At 40.6% G+C, this 17,359-nt stretch overlaps 1 protein-coding gene across 2 annotated transcripts; it reads right to left on the bottom strand.

Moving 5' to 3' along the window:
- Positions 1-80: 80 nt before the first annotated feature.
- On the bottom strand, positions 81-17,277 carry AP1AR (adaptor related protein complex 1 associated regulatory protein). 2 transcript variants are annotated; one of them, XM_008497389.2, is made up of 10 exons: positions 16,930-17,277; positions 13,524-13,572; positions 12,345-12,371; positions 11,524-11,549; positions 10,562-10,658; positions 9,667-9,765; positions 6,605-6,666; positions 5,528-5,601; positions 4,460-4,588; positions 81-2,578 (listed from the first exon to the last, which is right to left on the bottom strand). In XM_008497389.2, the coding sequence occupies exons 1-10, from the start codon at positions 17,004-17,006 to the stop codon at positions 2,319-2,321; spliced, it is 900 nt and encodes a 299-aa protein (XP_008495611.1). In that variant the 5' UTR covers positions 17,007-17,277; the 3' UTR covers positions 81-2,318. The 2 variants fall into 2 exon arrangements, with proteins under 2 accessions (XP_008495611.1, XP_030305643.1); XM_030449783.1 differs by lacking the exon at positions 9,667-9,765 and having other exon boundaries at positions 90-2,578; positions 16,930-17,272.
- Positions 17,278-17,359: the final 82 nt, after the last annotated feature.

The following is a 17,359-nucleotide window of genomic DNA, read 5'->3' on the forward strand; positions in this document are numbered from 1 at the left end:
GCCCCATCTCCATGCACTGCTTCCACCCTGTATGGTGTGGCAGCCACAAAACCAGCAACAGGTAAAACACTGCCAACCACAAGACTGGCTGAAAATTTTAATGACTTTTAAGTTTGTACAGGTAATGCATTTTACAGTACCGTTGAATTTTTTCCACAAACTGTTTTTATCAAAGAGTTGCATCTTTCAGTTGCCTAAATTTCCACACATATAGACCACAATTTCGCAAGTCGCTCAGTGTGGTGTCCTGAGCTCTGAAAAGCAGAAAAAAAAAACCATATTTAATAAACCATGGCTCCAGAACATGCCTGTCAGAGTCAAAAGCCTTCAGCTGGAGTCAGCTTCCTTTTCCTTTTCACTCTAGCAGGATTATTGGTAATTTACTTCTTCAAGGCATGGGCAGGGCAAGTTAACCTCATGTTCACTGGTCAGGAAAAGCAGTGAGCACTGCAGGGTCAATTAGTCTCAGCAGGGGAAAAAAGTCTTATTTACATGTTGAGAAAGTTGCTTTTGTTTCCATAGGAATGTATTCTACAAATCAATGGTCAGGAGAAGTTACACAGTAGTAGCTTATGCCAAACCAAAAATATACATTTGAGGTGTACAAATTTTTAAAGCTTCTTACAGGCATTGCAAACATAGATCTTTACATTAAAATATTCCCAGTGGCTTTGCTAGAAGTTAAATTAAGAAATGGAATGTCATCAACAAGACTGATCTGCTCCATTAGCTTTGAGATTTGTACAGACTTTAACCCGAGCGTGCAGTGGCTTTGTTCAGGTCACCATGAGGAGGAGCAGGCTGTAGTGACCCTGGAATTATATATAAGCTCAGAGCATACAAAACACCCAACCTTCCAGTTCAGGTTTTCTGATGATGCAGATTTACAGTGTCACCACTGTGGAGCAAAAGCTGCAGAAGTCACATCTCATCCCCCTCCTGCTTTTTCAGGAAAAACCAAGCCAGCTACACAAAGTAACAGGAGAGGAGGGTGGCTTTACTCCGACTTTGGGGAAAGCTTGAGATCTACACCTGTTTTACACAGTCTCTTCAGTGAGATTTTTCTATTTGTTTCTTTTTTTCAGACTATTAACTTACATTAAATACCAGGGGATGCCACACAGTACCTGACACCAGATTGGCAGTAACTGAACAGCTCCTTGAATTTCAGTCTCCATTAGCAGTGTTAACCACCCAGTTTAGAGGCACAGGGAAGCTCCAGCACTTAAACACATTGTTTTGTAACTTCTGGGTTTTTTTAGTTCTTCTTTATAAAATGCAGATACAGGCATTGAGTCTTTAGGTCCTTGTTGTCCCCACCCCAGCAGCGGAGCAATCATCCCTCACTCAGTTTGCTCAGAGGATGTTGTTTATCAAAAATAGTTCCAGTTGAGCTGAATTGTATCTCCACACCTAATTTTCCACACCTAAAGAAGTGGAAAAGTTTTAAAGAAGTTTAAGGGCTGTGTAGTAACAGATGTTGGTCTGTTGGGGGGGCAGGGGAATCAAGACTTTGGTCCTCCCAGTTCCTCCAGTAGATACTGGTTAAAATGTCCAGTTTGACACATAAAAGAATTTTTATAGGTTTTTTTGGTTGTTTGGGTTTTTTTCCTATCTAGCACACACTAAATCTGGCATATTATACAAGACAACATCATACCTACCCTGGTGATTTATACTAGGTTTACTGAGGTTAACTTTGCTTAGCATAAAGTAATAAAAAAATAAAATAAATGAAAAAAGGACACGGCTAGGAAGACTGTAAGCTAAGCAGGGAAAACCTGCAGTTTACCATGTGTGAAAATTGCTTTGCAGCTGGCTAAGTACATCTTCTAAATAGCTAAAGAACAAGTCAAAAAGCACATATTGGAAATAATTTTTTTTTAAATTATTTTTCTATATTCAAGTATTGGATAAATTACAGAAGACTGTTTCTGAGATAAACATTAAGCCAACGATGAATTTTAAAAACAAAATCAGTAGAAACATCATCCAGAAAAAAAGGCTATAGTTAAAATAGAGATATGTCAAGCTATGAAGCTTAAATTAGTGCAGACAATTTTATATTAAATCTAGGTATGCAGAAATATACACAATAGAATCATCCCAGTTCTCATAAAAGTTCAGAAGGTAGACGATAAAATTGCACTTAATTCTGAGTCAATTCAGATAGCAAGTCACTCCCATTCCTTGCCAATCCATTCCTAAGAAAAAGGGAACCACGTTACAAAAGAGCAAAATGTTTTTGTTTTTTGTTTTTTTTTGTACATTCTGTTTTCCCTTCCCAAAGTTTGGTCAGTGAGAAGGGCCACGTCCCACTACCTGTCCTGATGATCAGGGTCAGACACCCTGACCCCTGACAAATCTAACACAGGGTTCACAAATCCAGCGTATTCCGAGTTGCCATTATCATCCATTTCAGCACTAACAAAGTCATTCTCCCACTCCAATCCATTGGAATCATCAGAGGCTGAGGCTGGGTGACTTCCAGGCTTCCTGGGGTTGAATTTCAGTGCTGCCCGCAGGATGTCTTCTTCTGTTTTGGAGCGTTCCCTCAAGGGAATCATCCTGTTCATCCCTGCCATTCCAGAGGAGAAAGACAGAATTTTGAGGGAACTGCCTTCAATGTTTTCTGGTAGAACATCAGAATCATTGAGGCTGGAAAGGACCTCTGAGATCATCAGCTCCAGCCTGTGACCCAACACCACCCCCTCAGTCAGCCCATGGCACCAAGTGCCACATAAACACCTCCAGGGATGGTGACTCCACCACTTCCCAGTGCCTCAGCACCCTCTCCATGAGGAAGAGCTTCCTGATACCCAACCTAAACCTCCCCTGGGGCAGCTTCAGGCCATGTCCTCTCCTCCTGTCACTCCTTGCCTAGGAGAACCATAGAATTTTATGATGAGAAGAGCCTGACCCTCACCTGACTACAACCTCCCTTCAGGTAGTTGCAGATAAGGTCCCCCATAAGTGTCCTCTTCACCAGGCTACACCCCCTTTTCCCCTACTCAGACTTTCCCCCTATTCCCTTCACCAGCCTCACTGATCTCTGGACCAACTCCAGCACCTCAGTATCTTTCTTGAAGTGAGGGGCCCAGAAGTGGGCTCAGTCCTTGAGGCCTCACCAGTGCTGAGGTACAGGGGGAGAATTCCAATCCCTAATCCTGCTGACCACACTGTTCCTGATACAGATTCCTTTTGGGACACCTGGGCACACTGCTGGCTCATCTTCAACCAGCACTCCCAGGTCCCTCTTTCTCCAAGAAGAGACAAAATCCTTAGAGATCCAGACTTGGGGGAATTTAACTCCTGAACATCACTGTATTTTCTCTGGTGGTGCTGTGCACATTAAATCCATAGTTTGCAGTCAGCTGGGGCCCAAATGAACACAACAGGCAGTGATGATGTTCTGCAGAGGTCTAAGTTAAGGCAGAGAGAGTGGAACAACTCACAAGAAGTGCTTATTTTGCCTGTATACATTCAGCTTGCTGCCCTGCTTCATGGGCACATAAAGCTTGGGGAGATTTTTGATGCTGTGCCATTCCCAGAAAAGCTCAATGTCTGGGGAGCCCTGTAATACTCCTGGAACTTACTGACAAACAGATGAAACATCACCACATGAAACGTTTTTTAACAGCAGCTGGAATTTAGATAGATATTGGGTCCATCTGTCTAGGGAAGTCTGCAGTGAAGTCTGAAAAGATGTAGTTAATTTCACACAAAATAAAGTGAAATATTTCTTGAAAAACTGCACAAGGACATGAGAGATGCTTTGGCAGTAATTACAGAGCTTCTCATGGTGTATCAAAACCCTCCCATTGAAAAAAGGGGAGGTTTTATGATACTCTTCTTATTCACTGGTCACCTTCACCTTTTTAAATGTGGAGTAACTTGCTAACTAACTAATTAGAATTAAAAAGTTTCACATTACAAGTGAAACAACTGAGTAGATTCACACAGAGTAACAAACAGCAGCAGCAATTAGAATAGTTGGGATAATCACCTGGAATGCAGACCCAATTCCCAGCAGAAATGACAATAAAAGAAGTTAGGGTTTCCCAAAATACTGAGGTCACAGACTCCTGACCAACTTCCACATTTAAGAAGAAAAAACCAAGCTGTTCCTCCTGCTACTGCCTCACAAGAGGGCAGCATTTCTTTCCCACGAGTTTTATTGTGGGGTTACAAGTCAGTTCTGCAGAATGCAGAAAAGGACATTTGCTGAAGGATCCAAAGAAATTAATTCATTTATTTGGCAGATGAGCACATTTATAAGCTAATTAATTTCCTAGGAAAAAACAAAATACAGTTTAATCACGACACTTGGCAGAAATCCTATCAGAATTAAGTTTTAAATCACCTCTTCTGAAAATGACAAATGTTGCAAGCAGGAGTTCAAACTCCCAGCATTTTAAACTTCTAAGCTCAGAATGAAGCCAAGTAGCAGAATAAATACCTTCTTCATCCTCCCACTCTAAATCTAATGAGGTGCTGTCATCATTTCCACTCGTTGATTTGGTTTTGGTCATTAAGTCACAACTGCTCTCTGTGTTGGGTGTCAGCACTGTAGCATCAGATGAAAGCCCTGTGTAGGAAAATGCATTTTGAATTCATTAACTTCATGGAATTTGAGGTTCAATATGCAAAATTAAACTTAAAAAAATAATTATTGTGCTCTGTGGCCTTTAAACCTCAGGAGCATTTGATAAAGCACTTATCCATCACTTCAAAGAGCATACAGTAGCTTTGTAATAGTGAAAAATCACTAAAACATTACAAGAGGACACTTAGCAATATTGTTTCATTAGAACTATAGAAGGTTTTCTTAAGCTACAAGGGATTGTGAGAAGACTTGCAAAACAAAAAACCAAAACACAACCCTCCCTCCCAAAAAACCCAAACTACAAGCAGTGTTTCCCAAAAATTACCATCAATCCTCCAACTTCTTAGTGACTAGCACATACTCTCATCAAAACTTAGGGATACAAGTTTATAGAATTGTTTTCTTCTAAATTATTAGGGGCCTTCTTAAATACAGGCAGCCAAATCCTCTCTTGCCCTTCACTAGAAAAAAAAAACAAAACAACCAGTAGTATGACTAGTTATTTTGCTAGGAGATGGTTAAAAATGCTGTGCACACGTTTGCATCTTTAATGCACACTTAGGTTTTATCAGAAAAGTTCACTGCCTTGATGCTGCCTCCACAAAGATGGCTGGAAAGCCTCAGTAAAAGAAAATGGGTGCACAGGACTTGTTTGCTGGCAGGATTTGCTTCTGAGAACTGGGGTGGCTGTAGCTCAAGTTGTGCATCCTGTGTTTTCCAAACACTTGCAGCACCAGGGATTAGTGAGGAAAAGAAGTTTCTATCAGACTTTCCCTTTTTATGCAGATATATGTATGCACATTTTATACACGTGTGTGCCTGTCTATATAAAAATATAAATACTGTTTATCTAGAGAAAGAAGCAGCACTCTGTGCACCTCAGAATCACCTAAAGACATGAGTAAGGAAAGGAAGACTTACTACTGCTCCGAAATGCTTCATACTGGAATTTTGTATTTCTTAAGAAAGGATCAAAATCTTCCTCTGCCACAGAGCTGTAAGAACAATGCACATACTGGTTTTAGCTTTATAAAGCTCTAAGGATGCCCTAAAAGATACATTAATCCACATGCCCCCCACTTCTATGCCACAAAGTGCATGCACCTTTAAATAAAATCTTTACAAAGCAGTCTGCAAAATGCCTTTTCATTGCTACCCAGCACACCCTCCCCCAGTCTGAGCTTCTGTGCAATTTTTAGCAACATCTTCAGTTAAAAGTCAATTAACTTCAGTCACAGACCAGCTCTTCCCCTCACATCCTTTGTCACTTTAGATAATGCCTCAATTTTCAATTCCTTTTTGAACTAATGCATTCAAATCCTGCCACTCCAGTCCTTTGTCTGCCTAGTTCCTACTCATTCCATAAAACCTGTTCTCACAGCTCTTTTTCTAACTGTGAAAATGCCTCTTACCCCCCTTCTCTTCCATTCAAAAATAGGTGTTTGAGAGTTTTTTGTAAACTCAAGTATTATTCCAGAGTATTCTTTTTTTTAATTTTCCCTCCCCAACACTGAGCTCAGGAGGTGGAAGTGAAAATAATTAAATGCAAACTATTAATGAAGAAACAGGCAAACTATATAAACCATCCAATTCCCCACCTGAATTGTATTTCTTTTTCCTGAGCACTTCAAACAGGGTTCTGGATAATATTTTTGTATTAGCCAAGATTTTACCTCTAAACACCTTCTTACTGAAAGGCTCTAGATGTTGTGTGTCTGTACACATATTGGTTGGTTCAAATTTGCACCTGGCAGTCTAACAACTGCAGTGAAACCCAGAATGAATGCAATCTGCCCTCCAAGTTTTGCAGATTAATGGTAACCAGTTTGCAGCAGTTTTCTTGGCATGAAAACAGCAGAGAATGAAACCCACTCTGACTTAGAAATACTGCATTGAAAAAAAATTATTATTTTTTTTTTTAATTTTGTGAGGGGGAGATGAAGAAGAGTAAAACCAGTCATGGTTCTTGATTATTGTGAGTAATATTTTGTATCTTACCTCTGATATTCTCCATTATTAACAGCATGTGCTCTCTGCGTTATCCTTTGCTGTCTACGTTGCTATTGAAAGAAGTAAATAGTTGAAAAACCTGAATGCAATCACTTGGAGTAAGATACTCAATACACTAAGAATTCCTTTAACTGAGACATTAGGAGGAGCTTTGTCCTGGTCCTTGGAGCAGTCTGAATACAACTTGGGAAAAGAATTTCAAATGAAAATCAAGTTTTATGACACTGAAGGGACTGCTAGGCACGCTTTAAACTCTGTTTCAAAGAAAGTAGCTTTGCAAATAAAGCTCTGAACATATTTAAGCTATTTCATGCACAAAAAAAAAGACCAAACCAAAACCACCCAAAAAGAAACACCAATTTGTCTAGAAATAAAAACACCACTTCTTTAAGAAAAAGGATTTCCTACAGGTCCTTTTATCCCTACCCAATGTGGTACTGCCATCTCCTCTGGTTGTCTCCATCACCACTGAGTGTTTCATTTATTTTAATAAAAGCTTTTTGCTGCCTCATGGGGCCAAAACTATTAATAACTCTATGCTGTTAAAGGAGAAAGTTTCCTGGTATCACTAAGCAAAGACAGAAGGAAAAAATGCAAGGCACAAGCCATAAATGCATTTCTTCTGTAGTTTTGTGAGGAACAACAGATGTCATTGAGTAGGGGTCTGCTTCAGTTTTAGGGTTTAAACCACTGAAGTTGCCCCAAGTCTCTTTTCCCTGCCTTGAAAAAAAAAGAGGGCATAAAAACTGGGCACATCAATAGTGTGATTAAAGGTAAATCAGCTGTGAAGCACTAATTGTTCCCTGATTATGACAGAGCCCAAGATAAAAAAAAAACAAACTGGTTTCATAGACAAATCTAATATAACCAGCTACTGTATTTTCTGAAAAATGAAAGAAATTAATCTATTCTCAGCTTTAATGGATCTGTCCCTGCCAAAGAAAAGCAGGGGTAAATAAACCATCATTTTTTGGTCAACTTTATCTAAGAATTTCTCTTCACTGGGTAAACAATCTTGTGAGATAATGGCATCAGATCAGCGAGTTTTCAGTCCCAAGATTGGCACACTTCCCATCTTGGTTATTTAAAGAAGTCTCAAGAATAAGAAAGAAACCAGTAAGGAAATGGGAAGAGTAGAAGCAGCAGAAATAACACAATGGAGGTTATAGGTGAGAAGATTAATATGCAGGGAAAAAGACAGGAATTGGGCACCAGAATAGTTAACAACCCTGGAAAAAAAAAACCCCAATTACTGATGTATGCATTCATTTTCTTCAGATTCATATACACACATACTGCCCAATTTCAGTCATCTGCCCATTTTGCTCAGTCACATACAAATACCTAGCACCCCAAATTCCAGGATACACATCCATTGGCTTTCTCTGCTGTGCCACAAACCCTGAGGTTTAGCAGGACAACACCAGCAAGCCAAAGAAGTTATTAAATGGATGTCACACTTCCAACAAAAAAAGGCAGTTCCTCATTCAGAAGACTTCAGCCCAAAATCAAAGCAGAGTTATATATTGCAAAATGGCTTCTAGTTTATTTAGAAAGGTTAAATGCTTGATGAGTATCTATTAAAAAATGCTTCCTTACAAATCCTGATGGCTTGTACAGGGGATAAGTGGTACTAATTTTATGAGAGGAGGAAATTAAAACCTCTGTAATGCATCCTAGCTTAGGTCCTGACTAAGAGAAGTGCAGATTAAAATACTGGCAGACAAGAAATTGCAAGTGCATTTCTTGCACAGGACTTTCTCAAAAGCCATTTAAGCCATTAAAAAATAGCTACTTGTTATAGAGACCAGAAGTGTTAAAAAAAAAAAGGCAAAAAGGTCAGAAAGAATTAACCCTCCCGTAACAAATGACAAGAGGATAGAAAGAGAAATGTGAAATGAGACCTACACTTAGGCAACATAAATATTAGATGAAAACTCAGTCATCACTCTTAGTCTGGAAATAACAATTTGCAATTCACTCTCTTTTGAATGCTGGCAGTCCACTGGGGTTAAAGTTCTCCTTATACCCACTGTAGGTTTCAGACTTTTTCATTTAGCCTAAATCTGAACTTCTGAAAATTTATTTCAAATTGAACACGTATCAAATGTTCTCTTGAACATCTTTTAACTGCAGCCACACACATTATAGATGAACACATACAGAAAAGTGACAATGTTGTTTCTAATGTATACATTTCTGTAATCTATGGGGGAACACATGCTTTAATAGCTTATTAAGACAGAAAAAATACTGAAATGCACTGATAATATGCACTGTGACATGAATACCAGCAGTCACACATCTATCAGGATCCAGAACCAGTGTCTGCTTTCAGAACAGCAGGAAAACATAAGGTGGTTTTTGTTTTGCTTGACCAAGCTCCAAAAACACAGACACCAGACATCTGAAAGCAGGCACAGATACAATAAATAAATAATGATTATTGTTAGGTCATTACTGAACTTTGGCTACTACATATACACAGCACAAAGTCATAGCACAAATCCACTTGGAGGGGACCTCAGGAGGTCATCCAGTCCAACCTTCTCCTCCAAGCAGGGATTACAATGAATTCAGAGGACACAGAAACACATATCTGAATGTTGAGACAGACCACAGAGATAAGGAACAAGTGCGTGCACAAATATGTAGGGTACAAATTACAAGTCTAAATGATGTCAGGATGTGTGCTTAATTTCAGAGGGTTTTTTTTTTTTTAACTAGAAAATCATCACAAATCACTTGATATTAAAATTCAGTAACTTCTGTGTCGTGTAAGAAGTCTGTTCAGCTAATTATAGATTAAAATCATCCATCTCATTCAAAATCTATGCTTGGTGACATAAGTTGTTTCAAATAATTCCAGTGATTTTCAGCTGTTCCAGCCAGCTGTCCTTTTCCAATCATGTATTTCTTTCTCTACTGGAATTCATAAGCCAAAGCAATTCCCTCATTACATTTCCTGAGATGTAAAGGATATTAGGAAATCTGCATACACAGAAAGAGAACAGAAGCTCTGATATATACTGGGGTCTTTTTCCCCTCACCTCCAAGAGCTTTTTCTGCTTTGCTGCCCTGGCTGCTTCACGTTGTGCAGCATATAAAGCCTCCTCTTCTATTCTTAACTTCTCCTCTTGTAAGGCTAACTGTGTATGAACAAAATAGTAATGGTTAACAAAAGCAGAACCTATCTATCTTCCTATGAATAAAGCCACAAGTTTTACAAAACAAAAGACCTACTAGAAAACAAAAAATAAAATAAAATTGACTACAGCTAAAACATTTTGCCTCCTAAGCTGACTCTAACACCTTCCCTCCCAACCAAACACCCCAAGAAATGTAGGTAGCTAAACATTACCCTGTTGAACAAACATCATTACTACTGAGCTGCTGTCAATGCACATTGCAGTTTATTATGAACTGCACAGGGAATGGCTCAAAGATTTTCAGCTGCTTGGTTCATTAGTATTTTAATGGCTCATTAAAAAACAATTCTCAATTTCTAGGTTGTTTTCCACATCAAATTCCATTAGTTGTTGCAACAGACTAAAGCAAAACAAACAAAAAAAATTATTTTTTTTTTTTGCTTAAGAAAAGCTCTGGGGAAAAAAAACCAGAGCACAAGAAAAGTAGAATCAATTGTAATCCCCATTTTACCTTTGTAAAAAAAAAAATTAAAAGAAACTTCAAATTTGACAGCTCTCAGTCAGAGAGCTAGACTATTCATTCAGTTTCTCAGCTAAGAGGCTTTTAAAAAGAAGCAATCTCTGATGCACACTTAGCTGTGCAGCAATCTCTTTGTGTCTTCAGCTGGCTAAAAAACACCAACTGATGAACAAACCCCCACTGTTTTGTTCCTGCAAATGGACTCCCCTTGTGTTTCTGGTTGATCTTAACTACTTGAAAGCTTCCCACACCATACTGGTCATGGTAACTGCTTACCTCTGACTGCAGTTTCATATCAACAACTCTCTGCTTCTCAGCAATGGAGTCATAATGTCTCTCTTTCAGGTCAGCAATCTCCTCCTCAGTCAGAGGTCTGAAAGCAGGGGAGAAACACAGAAGGTCTCCATCTATTATTTATGCATGGCAACCCCAAGGTGCACTTAAACATATATCCATGTGCCCTCTCTTGACTGGGCCTTTAATGCAAATTCAAGCAGCTGTGCTTTTAGCCTGCTCCTCCCTAGAACTGGGTTCCAAAGTTCCAGTTTACTCAGCCCATGCTGTCTCCCCTTCAAAAGCATTTTTTGCAAAGCATATTTTCAAACCACTGTTTGCTAACAGAACTACTGGAACAGAACAGTTAAAATCATTGCAGGGTAAATAACACTTTTTTTTTTGGTACTTCTTTTGGTCCCCTAATTGTAAATTGTTCCCCTGTCACCTGTTGCCTACTTTATTTGTATATCTAACAAGCAAGACTGCACAAGCATTATAATAATTACAAGGTTTGCTATAATGCTGCTTTGGGACCATTGAGAGGGAACAGCATTTTGGGGAACCATCAAACTTAAATAATGCAAAATGTCAAGAATTAGACAACCAAAGCACACACTTTGGTGCCTCATTTGCTTCCTACAGAGCAGACCTACTGATTAAATATTTACATGCTCACAAAAAAATCCACTGGAGCTGCATCATCAACAGATGTGTAACTTTAAATGTAGACCCTGGGAACTGAAATGAAGATTCTCTTTGCAACATACTGTTGTGACTGTTTTGCATCATTTTTGCAGGATGCATTATCATCTAAACTCTTTTCATGTGGTTAAGCATCAAGGTCAGTTTGAAATGTATCCTTTCCATATTTCTGCAAACTAAAAAGGCAGAAACTCTGGAAAATGTAATAATCACAATGGGAGAGCAGAGGGAAGGAGAGGTCCTAAACCTCCAAGTCTTACCTGTGACTACTTGCTGGGCTTTCACCCTGTTGAAAGAATTAAAAAAAAAAAAAAGTCTGAGTTATTGACAATCCCATCCATCAATCAACTTTAATATGGGGAAAAAACCCAATATGAAATCAGTTTCAGCTAGGGGGAAATCTTCTGGTTTAATTTGGAATTAAAAAAAAAATATCTTGTTACACAATCAGCTAAAGTGGATGACCAGGTGAAACAAACAAATCCAACTCAAAATTAATATTTCAGTAGTAAATTTCAGGAACCACACTACTAGTCCTCATGTTTTAAACACAAGGCAGGAGACTGAACACGGGGTGCATGTCCTGCCCATTATCAAGCTGCATTAAATTGCTAAGAGTGACATTTTAGGGCCAACTTTCATTTTTCTAAAGTACTATCCAGCCATCAGACCCCTTGAGACAGAGCATTCCCAAAACTTTCCTTAGCACAGCAACCCAGGTCCATTTATGTTCTCAGAGAACATTTGCTGTGTCTTACACAGGAGCACATTCTACTTCAACTCTTCCCCAGTTACTTTTTCCCCCCAACCTCTTTTTTCTTCCTTTCTTTTTGCCTTATGTCCATAGTGCTCTTCCTAAAAGGATTGTTTCTCACACTCCCCCCAGCCCATTCTCTCTTCAGTCATCTGCTTTCCTGAGGTGTAAAATATTCATTCCTAGAGCAAGCAAAACTTAAAATAAAAAAAACAAAACAAAACAAACCACCCTGCAATTTAAAGCCTACAACAAAGCATGAAGTGGGAGAAAGATACAGATTCTGGGACCATTTTTAAGGTTTCACATTATGATCCAGGTACATACCTCATCACTTTCCACTAGGTTCTCAAACTGCAGAGAAAAAGAAGTAAACAATCTTTAGAATTCAGTTTAACATGTCACTAAGCACATACAACAAGTCTGATTTCATGTTTCATCTGTCCTGTAAAAACACTGCTCCAATGATTAAAGAGTGAGGCTACAGCACCATACATGAAAGCCCCAACTTTCAGGGGCTTTCAGTGTTACTTTTGGAGCAGGACCTATCTCCTTATGTTTCCTAAGTACAACAAATGAAAAAATATTAAGGTATTTCACAAATATTTTCTACCCAGAATATTAAAAAATTAACAAGCAACAAACACCCCAGGACAATCTTCTTTTCTGCATCACATTTCTGCTAGAGAAACATTCCCTCTCTCCTGGAAGTTGTGAGCTCAAACACATTTCCTCTGCCATTCCTCTGCCCCCTTTCTTGGAAGGCAAACCAGATAATAATAATAATAATAATAATAATAATAATAATAATAATAATAATACACCTGCCCCCTTTCTTGGAAGGCAAACCAGATAATAATAATAACAACAATAACAACTGACCACAGTTATTAACATTACTCTCAGTAACAGGGGCAATCTGAAAGGCCTAGGACTTTCAGACCATAAGGAAAACTCAGAAAGTAAACCAGGTTATTCTGAGAATCTCAATTCACAGAAATCAACCTTACACCTCCCTTGGCAAAAAGGGGTGATATTCAGTGGCCAAGAAAGGCCCTCTGCAGTGAACAAAGTGGGTAACACATCAATAACCTCACCAGAGTCTGCTTTTTGTAGAATCAGATTCACGATCCTGCAGGCAGGAACTGAATATCCTGCATTTGTACAAGCAGGAGAGAAAAATCCCTCCCAACACAGGATGTGTACATGAGTGTACATAAAAGATGTACTTAGGTACTTCAGAATGCTCTGGTGCCACATATCCAATCACAACAGGTACTTCTCTTATTTCCAAATGATAAAGTGAGATGATATATTAATGTTCTGAGGTGCTGGAAGAACCACTTGCCACCCAGCACAGCAGCAATTTGGTTTGGAATAACCCAGAATATTTCAGTGGGCTTAAACTGCAAAAAGTGTTAAAGACATTGCTAGAATTTAGCTTCTTCCACTTTTTTGGTTTGTTTGTTTGTTTGTTTTTTAATCACTAGAAATGTAAGCACTCACCTCTATAGTGAAGTGTTCTCCTCTTGGACATGTTCTAAAATACTTTGATCTGGAAAAACAAATCTGAAGTTATATTGCAGAATAGTCTTCAGTTCACACCAGAAGAAAATTGAGCCTGATAATTATAAATAGCTTCAGAAATAGGCTGCACAAGTAAAAAATAAACACAAAATCTTCATGTATGAAACACATTTACTTGGTAACCTGTGTTCTGCATTGGTCCCAGTGCAGGAGGAAGCAATGGCATGTAAACATGGATACAACTGGAGAAAAGACAAACACCCCCAAGTAAGAAACACTCATCAAGATCCTGGACTTGGTATTTACAGACATTTAGCCTGTTCTGCAAGTGCCTTTAATACATTTATTTTATTCCAGCCAATTTCTGATCACACTGTTACTCTATCTAGCACTTAACTCTCTACTATAGCAGCATCTTGTACAACATCAGTGTTACACCAGGCATTTAATTCTGACAGCTGGGCACAACTAGCAGGCTGAACCTCAGAGAAAAACATCTAGAGAGGTCAAGTCAGTGTTTTCCAACTACAAAAAAAAAAACCACCCACAGTCTGTAATTTTATACAGGCACTCTGCTCCTTTATTTTTTTTTCCCCTTTTGTCTTAACACTGCCCTCTATAAAAACAACACAGTATTAAGTTACCTGGGCACATTTTTGCCTAGTGAGAGGCTTGGCTGTCAGCCAAAAGAACATTTAAAAGTACACCGGTGTGTCACTACCACATCCATTCCATCCAACTATTTTAAAAACAAAAAGCTTCCACTTACAAGTGCTGACTGGAATCAGGAATAAACCCAGGGCCTCTGGCACTTCTCTACCTGTACAATAGATCTGTTCTGTACTCACAACCCACACCTACCACACTAAAAGCTGCACACCAGCCAAAGCCTGAATTACTTTCATCGTGTCATATTTCACCTCCATCATATTTCCATTTGGAATTCAGCTGGGGTACATCTCCCCTGGCAGCTTGTTGGGCAACTCAGTTCTTCTTTGTAGGGCAACCTCTCCTTCCCTGCAGCAGTTCAGTGGAAGCAGCTCCTCAGCGGCAGCTGTGGATTTATTGCCAGGACACCAGAGGTTTTGAAAGGCCACTTGAATTCACGTGTGAGTACAATCAGGACATGTGGCACCAACACTTAAAAGGAATTTCACTGCCACCCCTCTGTGTCACGTTTCAGTGTGCAGGAGTTGATACCATTAGGAACCTAATTTAATAGAACTGTTACAGGCAATTGCTTCAGGACTCTCTTTGTTGTTAACAAAAGCGTGATCCCAATTTACAGCAGATAATTAAATCATGCCCCACTGCACAAACCCATGAGCTGCACCCAGATCAGTTGCAAGAATTTAAGAGTCAACCTGTAAAAAAAATAATATGGCAAATGCAGTGCAAGCTTCCTAAAATACAAACAGCCCAACAGCAATGACACCTCAAGGAAGATTTATGCTTTCTGATACCTGATGAACAGGGACTCAAACAGAAATCCTAATTCTGTGCTGGAGTTTGAGCCCTTACATCCCAGAGCAACCATTGAGGTCATCAGGGACAGAAATGGAAGACCCATCAACTTCCCCCCCAACCACAGAAACAATTGCAACAGAAAAGTAGCTGATTAAAATGCTTGCAGCTTTTAATATTCCCCTTTAAATAGATCGCCTCATTTTCTAAACCAGACTTGAGAAACATTTAGGTTTGATATCTGCATCTATTATAAGTTCAGCAACTGTCTGCTGAAAACCAGCTGGAGATTAGGAGACAGCATGGCAGGAAGCTGACAACTGATGGCTCATGAATCAAACATGCACCAAACCCAAGAAAAGAGATGACACTGCAGGCACCAATTAATAGACAAATGGGTATCAGGGTATTGCAAATATAGAAGAAGAAAAAAAAAAGAATACGAGGGAAAAAAGCATCAGGCAAATGAATATAAGCAATGGTCACTTTAGACCAGAGAGAAAAAGAAAAGATTCTCAGAATCTGCAGTTATAACCAAGACAATCTTGTGCCTTTTTGGACTCTGTCTCATAAGTCCATTTACAGCTCAGAAGTAGTTGGGGATGGGGGAATAAAAGACCAAAGAACCTCCAGAGCCAAAGCAATAACTTAAAGACTAAGTACATGTTGCCAGAGACTTATTGTCACTACCAGCAACTGCTACACAAAGGGTATTAGCCCATGAGTGGAGACTCAGCAAAACACATGTGTGAAGCAAGAACCTCTCAAGTACCACCCATTTGAGAAAAAAACAGCATAACACAAGAAACTGAAGTGCTAGGGGTTCAAGCATATCAGATATTCTCATAAACTCAGCTAGAGAATATTAAGAATACAAACTGGTATCCTCCATGCACAAGTCTTGGTCTCTCACCCATTTCTCTGGAAAGAATTCCTAGTTCTACAGGACAAGCAGAACATCAGGACACGCCTGCTAGAGCTGATGTGAAATAAAAGGCCACGAGTTTGCAGAAATGCTCAGGGTATCTGTCTAGAACAACTTCAGTCCTAACACAAGTTAAAAATAAGTATCAAATACCGGTTAATGTATGGAAGAAAGCCAATTTCTTCCACAGGTAATGCATCCTTCCCCTGTTTGCACCCTGCTTTTCCAAAAGATAGATTATGTATTTACAAGATACATGAAAGATGATCTGGATTGCTCTGCTCCTGATCTTCTGCAGTGGTCATCCTTGATCCCAACAGTCTCAACACCTGACTCACAGAGAACACAAGATTATATCCCAAAAAATAAACGGGTGGGGTTTTTCCACCTTTGCACAACCATGGAGAGCCTGCACAGATTTTGACAACTGACCCGGAAAAAACCCAAAACTTAACACCAAAAGAAATCTTTATAAACTGCTTCCTCCGGAGAATATATATTGAAAAACAAGGCTGGAAGAGGGCTAAGGGGTAAGAATGTCCTCACGGACAGACACCCTGGCAGAGCATCACCATCACCCCTGCAAACTGCACAAAACCGAGCAACCATCCGCCGGCATTTCATCATCTCCAGCTGCCCATGCAGAAACACACGAACCTTTTTATTCCTCGAACCTTTTTATTCCTCTCTCCTGCCTCCAAACCCACCCCGAGCTGCTGCTGCAGGGAGGGGAAGAAGGGGACAGCCCCGGGTGGGCGAGGGGGTAACGCAGGTGTCCCCCTCCCCTGCATGAGGTGCCCGCCTCCCGCACCCCAAAAACTCGAACCCCATTTCTCCAGCTCCCAAGACAACCCCACAGCCCCCTGGAAAAACCGATCAGCACCCTCCAGGCTCGCTGTAAGGAGGAGGAAGAGGAGGGAGGAAAGGCGGAGCCGGGCGGACCCAGCACCTCCCCGCCCCGGGGAGGGGAAAGGGGAAGCCGTGCTGCCTGCTTACCCTCCGCCTCGCTGCAGCCTCCCAGCTTCCCTCCGAAGGAAGAGCCCGCAGCACCACTGCGCCCAGCAGTTCCCCATCGCATCCTGGGCAGCGGCGGCAACAGCTGCTGCTGCTCCTCCTCCCTTCTCCTCCTCCCTTCAGGCGGGTTCAAGCCGCCCCTGCCATCAAGAGCGGCGGCAGAGGAGGAGGAGGAGGAGAGAGGAGGGCGGAGAGCAAGAGCAACCCCTGACCCTAAGAAACAAAGGGCCTGGCGGCGGGCGGAGGCTCCGCGCCGACCGCCTCATGGCCGCGGCCGCTGCGCAGAGGCGGATGCCGCATGCCCCAAGCGATGGCACCGCCCCCCACAGCACCGACCGCCCCTTCCCGGGCACTCAGGGGAGGGAGGCGGCTTCGGTCCGCCCCTTCTCGGGCTCCGAAGGGATTGCGGGTT

Source organism: Calypte anna, chromosome 4A (genome assembly GCF_003957555.1).
Source record: "Calypte anna isolate BGI_N300 chromosome 4A, bCalAnn1_v1.p, whole genome shotgun sequence".
In the NCBI taxonomy this organism is placed as follows: Eukaryota; Metazoa; Chordata; class Aves; order Apodiformes; family Trochilidae; genus Calypte; species Calypte anna.

Excerpts from the sequence above, each read along its gene's own strand:
- AP1AR (XM_008497389.2), bottom strand. The coding sequence starts at position 17,006 with ATGGGGAACTGCTGGGCGCAGTGGTGCTGCGGGCTCTTCCTTCGGAGG. Across the intron at positions 10,659-11,523 it reads AGCCCAGCAAGTAGTCACAG|ACCTCTGACTGAGGAGGAGA; the intron begins GTAAGACTTGGA and ends CCCTGCTTTCAG. Across the intron at positions 4,589-5,527 it reads TGAAGCATTTCGGAGCAGTA|GGCTTTCATCTGATGCTACA; the intron begins GTAAGTCTTCCT and ends TTTCCTACACAG.